Source organism: Panicum virgatum, chromosome 3N (assembly GCF_016808335.1).
Source record: "Panicum virgatum strain AP13 chromosome 3N, P.virgatum_v5, whole genome shotgun sequence".
NCBI classification, from domain to species: domain Eukaryota; kingdom Viridiplantae; phylum Streptophyta; class Magnoliopsida; order Poales; family Poaceae; genus Panicum; species Panicum virgatum.
In genome coordinates this window covers 9,801,137-9,817,425 of record NC_053147.1, presented here as the reverse complement: position 1 = coordinate 9,817,425, position 16,289 = coordinate 9,801,137, and the positions used below count along the sequence as shown (strand labels likewise).

The 16,289-nt window shown below is 48.8% G+C and overlaps 2 protein-coding genes across 3 annotated transcripts; one reads left to right on the top strand and one right to left on the bottom strand.

Moving 5' to 3' along the window:
- The first annotated feature begins 5,778 nt into the window (after positions 1 to 5,778).
- On the top strand, positions 5,779 to 7,491 carry LOC120667527 (1-aminocyclopropane-1-carboxylate oxidase-like). The gene is made up of 3 exons (XM_039947588.1): positions 5,779 to 5,852; positions 6,090 to 6,216; positions 6,336 to 7,491. Exons 1-3 carry the CDS (start codon positions 5,779 to 5,781, stop codon positions 7,161 to 7,163), a joined length of 1,029 nt encoding a protein of 342 aa, XP_039803522.1. The 3' UTR covers positions 7,164 to 7,491.
- A 258-nt stretch (positions 7,492 to 7,749) lies between these two features.
- On the bottom strand, positions 7,750 to 15,338 carry LOC120667206 (actin cytoskeleton-regulatory complex protein PAN1-like). 2 transcript variants are annotated; one of them, XM_039947269.1, is made up of 3 exons: positions 14,472 to 15,338; positions 9,783 to 10,429; positions 7,750 to 9,668 (listed from the first exon to the last, which is right to left on the bottom strand). In XM_039947269.1, exons 1-3 carry the CDS (start codon positions 15,334 to 15,336, stop codon positions 8,241 to 8,243), a joined length of 2,940 nt encoding a protein of 979 aa, XP_039803203.1. In that variant the 5' UTR covers positions 15,337 to 15,338; the 3' UTR covers positions 7,750 to 8,240. The 2 variants fall into 2 exon arrangements, with proteins under 2 accessions (XP_039803203.1, XP_039803202.1); XM_039947268.1 differs by having other exon boundaries at positions 7,750 to 10,429.
- Positions 15,339 to 16,289: the final 951 nt, after the last annotated feature.

The window sequence follows — 16,289 nt, the reverse complement described above, 5'->3', positions numbered from 1 at the left end:
TAGATGTGATGAAGCTTCTGGGCAGTGGCGTTGTCGTTGGATGCTTGTGGCAACTTGATCTTTGCATCCCCAATTCCAAATTCGAGACATGCCAGAGGATGTCCCTGTCAATGTGACTTGTGAGCTAACATCAAGCGTTCTTCAAGCACATCGCCAGCAAAGCCTTGACTCTGTCATCATGCATGAGCGATGGTTCGTATCCTACTTCATAGGAGCTGACAACAGAGAGGTAATCAGGAAAGATCATAACGGCATAGCCACAATTAGATAGAGAAATCATTCAAAATACACAAGTTGTTAGTAAATATATAAATTTTGTAAGTTTATTCGAACAAAACTATTAAAGTACATTATTAAAGTGGCATTATAAACCGAGAACATTTCATTATTGTCGACCGATATTGAACCACTATTTTTTGTAAAATTCAAAGAATTCATTTGAATCAAGACATTCCTCCTGCTTGAATACCTCTGCTGCTGTTGCATCCGGTGACCGTTCATTAGCAGCCATGTGAAGTAGAATTTCTTGTCTGCTGCTGCTGCTGCTGTTGAATCAAGACATTTCATTAGCAGCATGTGAAGTAGAATTTCTTGTCTCATATTTTTACAAGAGATGGCGAGCCATCACATCACATTTTACAATCTCTTGAGCCAACCTAGACTGCAGGTCAATTCTCTGACCATATCAATAGCCCATGTCTTGGGGCATCTTCCATGGAAAACTTGCGCCTAATGAATTTGCATCAACAAAATGTGGCCCTAAACATGGCTTTTCAGGTTTCAGCTGAGAAGGTTCTCAAGAATCAGACTCCATAAGATCAGAGAGTCCATGGAATTCGCATAACCTTGGGTGGTCCTGGGTTTCTTCGTGTTCTCGGGTCCTTTCTCGCAAGGAAAATGTGGGGAAAATCGCAAGAGTTGTGAGGCCAGAATTGGATTCCTGGTTCCCGTTGGAAATCGGAATTGTCGTCTCCTTCCTTGTCAGGGTAGTCTATGTCATTCACAGTGGACTGAATGTTTCTTTCCTCCAGTGTTTTTTCTGCAAGTGTGCCGAATCGTCCATAAGCAGCATGGGACCATGGGAAATTGGTCTGCCATGTGATGTGAGGGTGCCAAATGAAGCTTCTAATTTGTTTTCATCCTGGAAATATACGTGCAGAGCTCTGTTACATGGTTAAGCCCCTGTTTAGAACGCAGTTACTCTCTCTTTCTCAACCCTGGAAATTAGGCCCATTAGATTCGTCTCGCAATTGCTATCTGTGCAAAAAATATTATAAATGGATTTTATTTAATAGTTCAAATTAGCAAGATTCTTTTTTAATTTTTTTGACAAAATGATCTAAACACGGCCTTAAGTTGAACGTCTTTCTTTTTCAAAGTTATATAACGCCCACACCTAAGATGTACCCTCCTTTAGATTTAGTTTGACCTTACTTTCTGGTCGTCACATCAAGTCCTCTGGAAGGGAAACCTGCACAAGACTTTGTGCCGCATTTTTTAAATGCCATCTGCGACCGGTAAATCGATAGGCTGGCAAACGTCTCAATCTGCTTCACTGCATAGATTGCCATGTTGAATTAGTCACTGATTAGGTAGGATTAACTACCCCACAGTGCACATCATAGGCTGGCAAACGTCTCAATCTGCTTCACTACTATTTTCTCTGGTGCATTCGTACTTTTCTTCTTCTTCTCTCCATGAAGCCATTTTGACCAATGAAGATGCATATGCATGCTCGTGTGTTTTGAAAAAGTCATCTACATAGGTGATCGTGTATATATATAGTAAAAAAAATCCTAATTGTGCATAGACAAAACCATGCTCGAATTAGTTGGCACTGTCTATGGTAGTGGTCATTGATAATGGCCCAAGGAACTAGCCAACGGTGGACCACGTGCGATTAGTCAGATGTGGATGGATGATTAGGACTGAAAGGTTTTGGAAATGGCAACCATGGACATAGTGTAACACCCCAGTGTTAGCCCTCTCTTTCATCTTCTCTATGACCACCGGGGCCCACTTGTCATGCTTCTCATCCATTCTCCTCCCGAAGCCCCTAGACTCAGAGTCGTGCTCCATTTTTGCATGGCGCCGCTCGCGCACGTCGAGCGCCACGCGCCCCCACCATGCCGTGCCGCCCCCTCATTCTTACGCTGCACCGGCGGCGCTGATGCTCGCCCCGCCCCACAGCGTCGCTGTCTGGCCTTGCGCTGGCCGAAACGGCCACGCCGCCACCGCTCGCCATGGCTGCCGCCCGCACCTCCACGCCGAACCGCCGTCCGAGCTCGCCCTGCCCTCCACCAAGCCCCCAGGCGCACTCGCCACCTCCCACTGAGCCTCCCCGGCCCGACCTCGCTCGCCCTCCCTCGCCGGAGCGCCGCTGCCATGGCCGCCGGGCCACTGCCGCAGCGGACAGCACGCCTCCGGTCGCCTTTCGCCGCGCCAAGACCACCCCGAGGTAGCCCGTGACCTCCTCTTGCTCCTTCCCCACCTAGCTCCTGCCGCCGGTGAGCGAGCTCGCCGGATTCCGGCCTCAAACCGCCGCCGGCCATGGCCCCCGGTTAGACCGGTCTAACCGGTTGTTATAACCGGTCTGACTGGTAGTTGCTCCTTTATTCATTTGATGAAAGTTGTAGGTTGTCTAGTATATTAAGAAAAAATTCTAAAAATATAAAATTAGTTTTGTTTGAATGTTTAGGTCTAAATTTCTAAGGGGAAAATATTTATTCTTGCAAAATGCCCTTTTTGACCCGTGTTAGAAATTAAATGGTGTTTAGGCTTATTTAAATTGTTTGTGCCAATCTATTAGTCGGAAAATTGTGACATTTAGACAGTAGTTTGATCTAGGCATGTTTAGTCTTCCGTAAAAATTTCATGTCTAGAAAACGTGGTTTGAGGTGTTAGCTAGTTTGTCCATGTATTAGTACATTTAGAAGTTAAGGGATAGTTTACAATCAAGAAGAGTTATGTTGAATTAAATTAGAGAGCTATACCAGTGTTATATGACTTAGCTGGAGTTTATTTTCGGTCAGCCGGTCTGACCAGTTCTTGGACCGGTCTGACCGGTAGTAGGGGTCCGGATCATCCGGCCTATGGGTCGGATCATCCGGAACTGTCCAGTGGCGAAAAGTATTGTTTGGCCAGATCATCCGGCCTATGGGCAGATCATCCGACCATGTGAGCTTCTTGGATTTCAGTGAGTGGTCGTGTAGGACCGGTCTGACCGGTCGGTCAACCGGTCTGACCGGTGGTGTTGGGTTTATAATTTCGGCTGAAACTCGTAAATTTTGTAGAAAATTGTAGAAAAATAGGAAAAATGTAAAACTAGATTTGTTAGACTTGTATTTTCATGTTCTGTAGGTTAGATCTATAAAATATATTGTTTAACAACTTTTACTATATAGTTCTAATTATGCTAGCTAAAATGTTTTATAGGTAATTTTGTTTAGATTCGTGCCGAGTTTAATTAACCTCCACGTATGTAGTTACTCATGTATAGGCAATAATGATTTTTGATGCATGTATTGCTACGCCTTTTGTTGTATCATCCGTGCATTTATACATATGCATTGTTGCATCTCATTTAGGTACGCTAGATGTACACGTGTGGACGTGAAGCACACGGTGTTGGAGCCGGACCACGAGACGGTGTTCGGTGGACATCTCCAGAAGGTGGAAGGACCCGCCGAAGCAACCGAAGACCCGGCCCAAGGTTGGAAGGGCCCAAGGCCTTAATAGCATTAACACTGACTTAGTGTTACCCTCAGGCAAGCCCCGGTGTATGTCCTATTATTTTAAATTATAATTTAGTATATATATGTTTATTTATTAATTGTGCATTATGTTTTAGGAATTATTTGGAACCCTAGTTGCATTATCCTTAGGATGCCTTGAGTTTATACTAGTATGTATAGGTCGATAGTGATGCCATGCTTAATAGGTGTCGGTAGAAGACGGGTGACAACCTTGTCACTCGCGAGATACAGAAAATTTAGAAGTCGAGTAATTGCCGGATTACTCGCGATATATATATATATATATATATATATATATATATATATATATATATATATATATATATATATAATTGTCTTTATACTTCAGTATGTGAGTTATGGACTGAAAGGTGGAAATGATGGAAAATTGAGACTGGGCGGGGAATGATGATGATATGTAGGTATGACAGCAGAACAGGGTTTCTGGTTGTCTTAGCCCCGTCTGTGTCTATTAAGGACCGGTCGTTGTCGGCAATGCTGATTGGGGATTGAACTGTACTAACCGCATGCCGGGAGTAGGAGGTAGTCGAAACCGGTAAACCTAGTACTGCCTTGCTTTGAAAGTACAGGAACCCGCACCCAACTCCTAGGGTGGTCGAGTGGCCGCGGAGAAACGGGTTGTACGTATTTACTTTTGGTGGTCTCTCGTAGGGCTCGGCTGACTATATGTCGTTGGGCTGGTTCCTGTAGTTCGAGGTGGGGAGGGGAATTGTTGTCTCGTATAGTTCGACGGGGCATATGCGTGCCGTGTTGGTTAGGTCCACATTGCAAGGTTAAATCGAATCGATTCGCCGTCAATCGCTCTCGGATATGAGCACCTTGATCTCCGAATCACATCGTAGTAATGAGATGGAATATGAATAATATATGATGATGATTACTGTGAATTATTATTTAATGTTCCACCATATTTGCTCTAGTTGTTATGCAAATATTAGCTGATGGTTAGGTTAAAGATAATCTTGAGCTAAAATAGTGAAAGTAAGAACTCACTTTTAGCTGATTTTCCGCAAAGCAAACCAACAGCCAAAAGCCTTGCATGTCTAGATAATGGGCTACGTATACTCATAGTCGGGTAAGTCTTGCTGAGTATTAGTATAATTATGGTTTGTTGTTTATCCTGTTTCAGGTATAGAAGCTAACCAGAATTAACATCGGTGGGCTCGATGTGACGTCCTCATGTTTTCGTAGTTGTCGTTTTATTTTATTGGTTCTTAATCAAACTTTTTTCTCTCAGGTTATATTCTCTTCCGCTGCTGTCATTTATTTTATGTAAATTCTAAATTTAAAGATGTTTTTGTAAATATTTATGTTATTATCTATTTTTGTGAAATTATATCATACTGGTACCGTCTGCGCTCGCCGTTATGCGAGACTTCTGGTGTGTTTCGATCGGCTTGTGTGTTGGAAACATGCTGTCAGGTTACACTTAATTAAGCTAATACGCCTGATGCGTTCAAATGATGACGGTTACGCTTAATTAAGCTTTTTAGCCTGGCGGTTCTGTCACACATAGATAGAAGCAACATAGCGATGAGCCTTAGCTGAATTCCAGTCTTTCATTTTCAGAGAGCTGTTTTAAGAGGCATGCAAAACATTACGATTTGATTTATTTCCTCACATTTTTCTTGAGCGAAACACGCATGCATGCATCTGCTGCAATAAGTAGAACCAGATCAACGGTCAGCAGTCAGCATCGTTCTCGTGCATGGCCGACCGATCCACCTTATGGAATTCCTGGGCAAATCTTTGCTCCAAGTACCTTGAGACCATGAGCCACTGTCTTCTTCACTTTGGCCTCTCTCTTGCACATCAATCCAACATGGTCCACCGTCCCCACATGATGCAACACCAATCACACATGCTCTGGGAATAACTTCATTAGTTAGGTTTTAATCATGGTTGTCAAATTCTAGATTCGACCGCTGAAACTTCGCTCGAAACCACCTTACTGAATGCATTCAATTTTTGACTGGTGTTGTTTAACTTGCACAGTACAGCAATGTTCCTATCCTATGAGAAACTGCGTGAAACCTTCGTGTTCTCCGGGTGTTACTTGGACGGCATATTCATTGGGTGAAGAAGACAAGGTTGGCATTGGAGTAAAGTAGACAAGCAGGTGACTGATGGAGATGCACTAGGCCCAACCCACCTAGATTGAAAGAGGAATATGAGCCAATTTTCCTGCCTATCAAAATCGGCAATTTATTCTTCTATGAAAAAAGTGGCATTTCTCCACGGAAACATATCATGTGCAAATCAATCTCTCCGTGCAAACTATGTAAACTTCAATTTGGGCCACCGTATCAACAGGGGGCGCAGAGGGAGTTACGAGAGCACGTTTTTCATTAAGAAGAAGAGAATTACAACGACGCAGCTACGAGGGAACCCTCGCAGCGCAGGAATACAAACCACCAAGAATGACTGGGGATTCTTCCAGGTACTACAGACATGATGATACATGAATGAGCATCATCTCACGCTCATGGAGATTGTAACGCTGAGCACGCACTGCATTTCCGTTAAACCTGATGGGCTTTTGTGATTAATTAATTTCAGCTGGTGAACCATGGCATCCCGCTGGAGCTTCTTGAGCGTGTCAAGAAGGTCTGCTCCGAGTGCTACCGCGTCCGGGAGGCCGGATTCAGGGCGTCCGAGCCGGTGCGCACGCTGGAGGCGCTCGTGCAGGCGGAGCAGCGCGGCGAGGCGGTGACGCCGGTGGACGACATGGACTGGGAGGACATCTTCTACATCCACGACGGCAACCAGTGGCCGTCCGACCCGGCGGCGTTCAAGGAGACGATGCGCGAGTACCGCGCCGAGCTCAGGAAGCTCGCCGAGCGCGTCATGGAGGCCATGGACGAGAACCTCGGCCTGGAGAAGGGCGCCATCCAGCGCGCCTTCTCCGGCGACGGGCGGCACGAGCCCTTCTTCGGCACCAAGGTCAGCCACTACCCGCCGTGTCCGCGGCCGGACCTCATCACGGGCCTGCGCGCGCACACGGACGCCGGCGGCGTCATCCTGCTGTTCCAGGACGACCAGGTCGGCGGGCTGGAGGTGCTCAAGGACGGCGAGTGGACCGACGTGCAGCCGCTCGCCGGCGCCATCGTCGTCAACACCGGCGACCAGATCGAGGTGCTCAGCAACGGGCGCTACCGCAGCGCGTGGCACCGCGAGCTGCCCATGCGCGACGGCAACCGCTGTTCCATCGCCTCCTTCTACAACCCGGCGAACGAGGCCACCATCTCGCCCGCGGTGGCCGGCGGCGAGGCGTACCCCAAGTACGTCTTCGGCGACTACATGGACGTGTACGCCAAGCACAAGTTCCAGGCCAAGGAGCCAAGGTTCGAGGCTGTCAAGGCGCCAAAGTCATCTCCGGCGGCTTGAACCTTTTCGAGAGTATCTAGTAGTTGTTAAGGCGACTAAACCTCAATTATTGGTTATTTGTTGAGTATAGAATGATGGCCTTGGAATAAGTTCTATTTGGGCTGCTATTTTGAGTTGTTTTATTCATTGTGGCACAATGATTTTGTGTTATATTGGTGTTATGAGAATAACCACTTTGTAATTGTAATCTTGTTATTCCTCGTGTTGGATACATGTAGGCACATATCCATGTTATTACTGAGTTCTTGCGTGTCAGAGAAAAAAAATTACTGAGTTCTTGCGTGTTAGAGAAAAAAAATTACTGAGTTCTTGCTGAGATGTTTGAGAATTTGTTGTCACATAATTCCTTGATAATGTGATAGTGTTGTATGATTTCGCAATCCAGGTTGACCTTTATATCTGCTCGATTTTTTTCTTTTGAGAACTATATCTGCGCTAAATTTGTTCAAGATAATTATTATAACACTATTACTATTCGCCCCATTTCAGTAATTCGAAGTTGCAATCAGAAAGTCTCTACTACACTGTAGTCCTTGGTTCCTTATGAGCATTGTTTCAAGTTCTATACATGGCCGTTAACTTGCTGTGTATATGAATGGAATAGCCGATTTATTATGTATAGGATAATGTCCGGTCACATTTCAATAATGCTGTCTACTAACTACACCGCGACCAGGAAATCTCTACTACTAGAAATTTGAAAACGAAGATGGATTCATCCTAAAACGCAACAAGCACTACAAATACGGAGACGAGGATAGAAGAGTATAACAAACACTCAGATTCTTGACAGCGGAGTGCATTCACGCTCTCGCACAAACAAACCAGAGTACAAAACCAGTCATCTCATACTCATATCATACCACAGGGCAGAAGGTACCTGCCGTCTTCTTCGCTAGCATCTCTCCGGCAAAGACGCAAAGTCACGGTTGCTACTAGCATTACCACTGCTCCTGCTACCACTACTGGCACGGGGGCCCGACGGATACAACGCGGCGGCAGCTAGCTCCATCACGCCGCGATCGACCTCTCCTTTTCTGCGACCTCTCAGGAGGAGGAAGACGCCACCGCTCACGCTCACTGCGCCAGGAAGAGGTGGTAGGGGAAGAAGCCGTTCTTGTCGGTGAGCGGCTCCACCATCCTGGCGATCCCCGTCATGAGCCTCCACACCTCGTCCTTGAACTCGTCCTTGCTCCTCTTCCACGCCGGCGCAGCCTCGTCGGCGGCGTTACTGCCGGGGCGGGGCGGCTGCTGATGCTGCAGCTGCAGCTGCTGGCCGGGGAAGCCGGCGGAGCAAGGCAGGTACGGTAGCGGCGGCGGCCCGGGGAGCGCGGACAGGCCCTCGCCATGGCGGGGCGGGTACGGCGGCAGCGGCGCCTGGCTGTTGGAGAAGGCTAGCGGCGCCTCGGTGTGGCGAGGCTGGTATGGCAGGTGCTGCTGCTGCGGCAGCGGCGGCGGGAGCTGATGGGCGGCGGCGGTGCGCGGAGGCGGCAGCAGGGGCAGCTGCGCGGGGCGCATGGGCGGCTGCAGGGTGCGCGCCGGTGGCTGCACGGCGAAACCGACCGACTTGGGGACCTTGCCGCCCGGCGAACCACTGCCCACGCCGGTTGCCGGCGGGGCAGGCGGCTCGAGCTTGCCGTCCCCACCGTCCAGCATGAACTTGACCCGAGGGGCCTCCCTGGCGGCGCCGGCCGCGCCGACATCGGTGCTCTTCTTCAGGATGGACTTGGGCTGCTGTCCCCCGGCCGGGCGCGCTGGCACGGCCCTGGACATGGGCAGGGGGGCGCCGTTCCCGGAGCTGCCGGGCCTGAACGGGGCGGTCTCCATGAGCCGCAGGTCGGAACGCTGCGGGGGCGCCTCCGGCGCCGGCGCCGGCGGCTCGCGGCCCGCCGCCTCGACCTCGCGGAGGTGGTACTGAGTGTCCACCTGCCCGAACATGGCGTTGGCCCGGGCGTACCTGAGCGCGGCCTCGGCGTCTGACCGGAACCTGTAGATGACACGGCACATGTGGGACTTCCAGTACACGCGGATGCCGTCCACGTCCAGCGGCCCGAACCGCGCGAACCGCGCCTTGAGCGACGCCACCGACGGCAGGGTGCTCTTGATCGGGAACTTCATCATCAGCGCCGTCGGTGACGGGGTCCTGATCCTCGGCGCCGGCGCCGGCTCCTTCTTCTTCGCGGCGGCCATCTCGGGCTTCTCCTTGGCGCCAGGGCGTGCCTGCGGCTGCGCAGCTGGCGAGGCGGCGGAGCTGTCTCTCTGCTCCAGGCCGCCGGCCTTCTTCTCGCTGGATAGTGTCTTAATCTTGTCGAGCTTGGCTTTCTTCTTCACGGCCAGCTCCTCCTGGCGGTCCGACGGCCCGCGCTTCACGCCGGCTTTGGTGGGGTCATTGCCGGGGCCGGGTCTCACGACCGGCTTCTTCTTCTTCACCGGCTGGCCGTCGCCTGCGGCGCTGGGCATGTCCAGGCTCTTCTTGAACTCCTCGGGCGGGTCGTTCTCGTAGCTCTTCTTGTAGTATTTGGAGCGGAACGCGAGGACGAAGGAGCGAGCGGCGTCAGAGATGCGACGGTCGGCGCCATTGAAGGGAGCGAGCGGGAGGTTCCGAATGTCCGATAGTACCTGCATCAGGTCAAGCCCGTTCGGGTCTGCCACGTTGGGGGCCGGGAAAGCGGCGGCTTTACCGCTGCCGGCGGCCGCGCCGTCCAGGTCGGTAAGCTTCTTCTTTTTCTTCTTCTTGGGCTCGCCAGCCGCGCCGCCGGCGTCCGCGTCAGCAGCGTCCTCCCGCGCGCGCTTGCGGGGCTTCTTGGCCTTGGCGGCCTTCTTGGGCGCGGAGTCGCCGGCCGCGGCTGCAGCGGCAGCGCCCCCCTCGGCCGCCTGGCCGGCGACCGGGACCTCGACGAGCGGCGCGCGGCGCTGCAGCATGAACTCCTCCTCGTCGGTGAGGGAGCTCCCGGGCAGCGGCGGCGTGGGCGGGTCCCCGGAGCGGAACCCCGGCGGGCCGTCCTCGAGCGCGGGCAGGGCCGGGTACGGGGGCGGCGCGTCCGGGAGCTGCTGCAGCGGCGGGCGCGCGGGCTCGGGCTCGGGCGCGTCCCGGCGCTTGAGCAGGTACTGGTCCTTCTTGCTGGCCTTGGCCTTCATGGCGGAGGCCCCCGGCACGATCTTCTCCATGAGCCTGGCGGCGGCCCCGCCGGCGCCGCCCCTCCGGCGGCCAGGCGTCGGCGTGGCCTGCTCCGGCGTCTTCCTGGGCCCACCCTGGAGCGGCCGAGCTGCAAGGCAAACGAGGGGCCCATGTCAGTTACTCGGTCAGCAGCAGCAGCAGCAAGCAGAGGCAGAACAGTGCAGTCAACGGCGGGGATTCCTGGTGGCCAATGCAGGAAGAAGGAAGACCCGAGTACTAGCACGAGTCAATGCAAATGCATTTTCACAAATGAAGAAAAAAATCAATAAAAAATGCCACTTGTACTGCGCAGAAACATTTGTAAACAATGTTAGGAGTACAGTAGATTAGCACTGTGATTAAATCGAAGCTGTGGAAACCAAGGATTGAGGAAGTGGGGCACATGTGCATGCCCGTGCATCTGGTCCGACCGTGTTACACCGGAATGTGTTGGCACGATCAAAACCATCACCATCGACCGGTACTGCTAGTGCAAGGTAAGCATGTAACCTTTGTTTTGGGCACCCCCTCTCAGAGAAGAGGACTACAGAGTTCCAAAACTGACTAGCAGGTCTATTTGTAGCATTTGCCTTTGCTTCAATGCATTGTGTTCTTTTTTTATTTATTTTTTGATAAGATGCATTGTGTGCTTAGCGATGCAAATGGTGCATTTCCATATGCTAATCCGCAGGCCAGCAGAAGAAGACGGGCGTCAGCCATAGCTGCTCCAGGCTCCATTCTCGCCCTGGGTATGCCACTTGGCAAGCCCCCTCACCCGGACCAAATGCCCATCCTCCCTGGTTTTGTCAATTAAATAAATAAAATCATATCTCTAGGCAAGGCAGCAGACACTAGTGACTCTACTCTTCACGCTTGTAACGAAATCTCAGGTTTTTATAAAATACTTATGTTTTCCACACCACCGAGGAAACGTGAGCATGTACCAGCACGCCATGACTGCTACCCTAACAAAAAAGAAAAGAAACTGCAACGTTCTTTTTTTTATTTTTTTTAAAAGAAGAACGTTCTTTTTTCAAAGAAAAAGTCTATTTTTGACCATCCAACTCTAGCCTTGGTTTGGTTTTGGCCATCGAACTCCAAAACTGGGTATCTTTAGCCATCCAACTATCAAAACCGTTCAAATTTGACCATCGGACTGTTTTGGTGGGTGGTTTTAATTTTTTTATTTACAATTAAGTCTTTAGATCTTAAAATAATTATTACTTTTTGCCCTTACCTCCGATTTAGGTCATTCCTGCGGTCAGGTGTTTGTAACGATGAGTTTTATCTTTTAAAATATTCTTTATACTATTTTATCACTATTTATTATATTATTTTTATGTTGTTGTGTAAAACAACAATATAAGAAAAGTAAAACAAACAATTACAAAATAATATGAACAACATTTTAAAAGATAACGCTCATCGTTACGAACACATACCACAAGAATCGCTTAAATTAGAGATATGAGGAAAAAACAGTAATCATTTTAAGATCCAAGGACTAAACTGTAAATAAAATAGTTTTTTGATCTTAAAATGATTACTATTTTTTCTCGCATCTCCGATTTAAGTGATTCTTGTGGTCATGCCTTCGTAACGACGAGCTTTGTCTTTTAAAATATTATTTATATTATTTTGTAATTGTTTATTTTACTTTTCTTATATTGTTGTTTTTACATAACAATATAAGAATAACATAACAAATAGTGATAAAATAGTATAAATAATATTTTAAAAGACAAAACTCACTGTTACAAACATGTGACCGCAAGAATGACCTAAATCGGAGGTACAGGCAAAAGTAATAATCATTTTAAGATCCAAGGACTTAATTGTAAATAAAAAATATTAAAACTACCCACCAAAACAGCACGATGGTCAAATTTGAACGGTTTTGATAGTTGGATGGCCAAAGATATCTGGTTTTAGAATTCGATGGCCAAAACCAAACTGAGGCCAGAATTGGATGATAAAAAATGAACTTTTTTCTTTTTTAAAAAGAATCTGCAGAGGCTAAGTTTTGTCGGTAGCAGGCCACAACAGGCTGATCTCGTGGCCCGCGGCCCAACTCCAAGGTGACGCTGGCTAGTGGGCCCGGTCGGGAGCAGCATGACCACCAGTACGAGGGCTACTTGGCCGTCCCGCTCATCGACCACCAAGGCGGAAGAAAAAGAAACAGATTATCCACCGCAAGCTTCCTGTTCCTGTTAACAACACCCCCCTCCCCCAAGGCCCCAACCAACACACACACACGAACTGAGTGGAAGACTTGAGGCCGGCTTGTTTATCTACAGCAACCACAGGATCGGGCTCCAAATCCAAAGGTCCAGAAGTCTCTGCATCATATATCAGGATCAAAGATTACTGTTTTCCCCCTTCCTAAGGCGCCTGTAGCCTGGTTCTTGCCGGCGTAGGCTTTGTTTAAACTTCGTGCAAAAACAAATATGATGGACTATCAAGCTCTCTCCTAGAAAGTAGAAACACACACTGGCTCCTCACCGCAGCGGAATTTGTGATGTTAGAAGTTAGATCCAGCACAACCAAACTTTCCCTGGACCGTCCAATTTGTTAGATTAGTATGAACCCTTTGTCAATAGGTTCGGACAGGCCTGGCGCTGTGGGAGCATGGACCATCCTCTCGAGAACTTATGGGCATACTAACAGCCAAGAAACCACCAGATTTTGGTACGGAATCCGGTCTCCAAGACTACCAGTCTACCACTGCCACACTGACCATATGCAAATCTTGTGCAGAGTGTAGTAAGATATGGAAGAACAAGGAAAGGTAAGGGGAAAACCATGGCATATGGGGTCCTGAGCACACAAAGTTACTCAGGAAATGCAAAATGTTTTATTATAGGTTTCTTCTGTATTTCACCACTTTACTGGGTTCACTTCCCGACAAGTCTGAACCAAACTTGTTCCACTCTCCTCGTATACAGATATTGCGATTTGCTTATGGTGCATATCTTGACTAGTTCCACTACGTTGTGGATAGAATAGTCATATTCACATAAGTGATTCTGAATGCTTGGATTAACATCTCTCTAACATAACAATTATACTGCTATATCTTCATATGTTTTATACATGCTTATTAACATAATAGCTACAAGCACCTCAGCGGAGCAGTGCGGAATGCAAGAAGCTCAATTTGGTGCCTTCCTTCAGGATGTACATGTGAACTCAACCAGCTTACCTCAGCACCTGCTTCCCATGGAGGACAGGCAAATAGTGCATCCAGAAAAAAAAAGGGTCCAGGAACACTCCAAGTGCATTAGTATCTCATTTCTCAAATCTCAAACAAGTCACCAGCATATTAAACAGGCACGCTAGCATACTTTCTTTCAGAATCAGTTTTACACAGTTTAGTACAGTTCTTTACAAAGCATCAATTTAATTGCTCTTTACTGACTACATGCATAAGATCATTTGCGTAACATAGGTGCATCCACCTCAACAAGCAAAATTAAATTGTTTCAACAAACAGTACTATTTTATACAACAACCCATGTTTTATTGTGACCTATCTGTAATGGATGCAATGAAGATAGAACTGATGCACGCACTTGATAACTAGAATAAGGAGCAACATATTCCAAATACATGAGAATTGATGCACAGTTCAAAAATAATACAGGAAAAAGCACCTATGCATGCCATGTCCGTGTATGGATTGCAGTAAAACATGCAAACTAGCCAATGCTTCCAAAACTTCATGCCCACAAGATTGTGAATGAAACTTTTTCTAGAACAAAAGCAGACAAGATGCTAGAACAAGAGAAGACCTAAATTGCATACACATAATTACTATTCTAACTAGAACAAAATGCAAACAATTGCTGGATATGCATGTCTCAAACTTTACTTGGTCTGGGAAACAAAATATGTTACCATTTATTTAACAAACATTACATGCCTAGTGTAGCTTGAATTAGATCATTTTGTTAAAACAAATGCATCATCACACATGCAACACACAGTGAACAACAAAGAAATAGGAATTACTTGAATCAGATCATCAAAATAATTAATGGTAGACCTATAAGAGCGTCGGTAACAATGTCTAGCCATTGAATTCAAGTACATCGCAAAAAAATCGCAGTTAATGGCGCAACTACTAGGATTGGACATGCGAGTGTTGATACCTCGTTGAGCTCGGCCAGCTGCCGCTTGCTTCTCGGCTTCAAGCACCTTCTCCGGATCCACCCCGAACGCCTCGGCGTAGGTGTCGTCGCGTGGCGCAAACACTGTGCGGCGGTATGCCATGAACAGCCCGGCCATCTCCATACCCGGCACGGTGCGCGCGGCGACTTCCGCCGCGTTGCGCTGCGTCACGGCGGCGTCCAGCAGGTAGTCCAGCGCCCCCCGCGGCACGAATCGATCTCGTGCCGCCTGGATCTGGTCGGGGTGGTAGTCTGCGTCGGTGTCGAATCCTGGGACGTCGACCAGGAAGAATCTGCCGTCGCTGGGGTGGGGACGGAACGCATCGGATTCCCGGCACGGGCAGAGCAGCGCGAGCGCGCTGCGGCGGGCGACCTCGTCGACGGCTTCCGCGACGGCGGCGGCGAAGCTGCTGCGGGAGCTGCAGCCCTGGGCCGCCTTCTCGGCGAAGTGGTCCTCGAAGGGGACCAGCTCCTGCGGATCGAACCAGCCGTAGCTGGAGTCTCCGAAGAAGGCGACAAGGACGAGCCCGTCGCGGCGGCCGTTGTGTACCTCCTCGTCGTCGGTGAGGTCGACGCTGTAGATGTGGCCCGGCCACCACGGGTGGGACTTCACCTTGCCCCAGACCATGTCGCCGAAGCGGGGGCTGCCGTTCGCCCACGCGGTGCCGCCGGAGGAGGCGGCTGGGATGATTGCGCCGGCGGCGGCGGGGTCGGACATCCTGTGGAGGGGAATCGAAACCCTAGAACTGGATGCGAGATCGCTCGGTCTGGACTTGGGTTCGGGTTTGGGCTTCGGAGGGGGGACTTTAGGGTTGGGGATCAGGGCAAGGAGGGGCATTATTGGCATTTTTTTTCTCTTCTCTATTCTATCATCTCTACACTATTTAGGTATGTCTATTTATACTACTAAAAAGCCACGGCGTCCACTGCACCGAAAAAAATCAGTGCGGGTGGGCTGCAAATGATAGTGTAGTGCAGCCCAGTTTCGATTGATTTACATGTGACCCTTCTTTTTTTTGCGAGGGAAAAGAGCGCCTTGATTAAAAGGATGGAAAATTACAATCGAGTTTGAGTAGCTCACTAATATATGAAGGAGTTTGTGATCTCCAAACCGCACAATGCATTGTACGCCTGGCTAAGCTAGCAAGCTCATGAGCCACTCTATTGCACTCTCTTCCTATTTTACTAATTTTTACCTCCGGAAGCAACAACATGTTGGCCTTTATTTCTTTTATAATACCAGAAAAACGTGCTATGTCTGCCGTCGAGTTTTGCAGCGCTCTTGCAATATACAGACAGTCAGACTCTATGACCGTAGGCTTACTCATCCATTCCACTGCCAGTTGAACTCCTTCAAGACATGCTGTAGCCTCAGCTTCCTCCACTGACGAGCGCCTCTGTATGACCTTCCATGCTGTCAAGAGAGCCTGACCAGCATGGTCCCTGATTATCAAGCCAATGCTCGCCTCCCTGGACTGTGCACTAAAGGCAGCATCCACATTAAGTTTTACCCATCCCTGCATGGGTGGTTCCCAGTTTGGCATTTCTTTTGTTTTTCTCTGGATCCCATCATTCCTTCTCGCTGGTGACCAGGTACTAACTACCGGTGATTTTTCTTTTTCATCATGACCTGCACTGTGTCTTATATTTAGCAAGGAAAACCAGTAGTTCCTCACAAATCTTGCCGAAGCCTCCACCGACGCAGAGCCCTTTCCATGAACTACATCATTCTGCAGGTGCCAGGCTCTCCAGAAGCAGAAAAAACCTGGGCTCTTGTTTCTGTATCTAGTGTCTCCAATA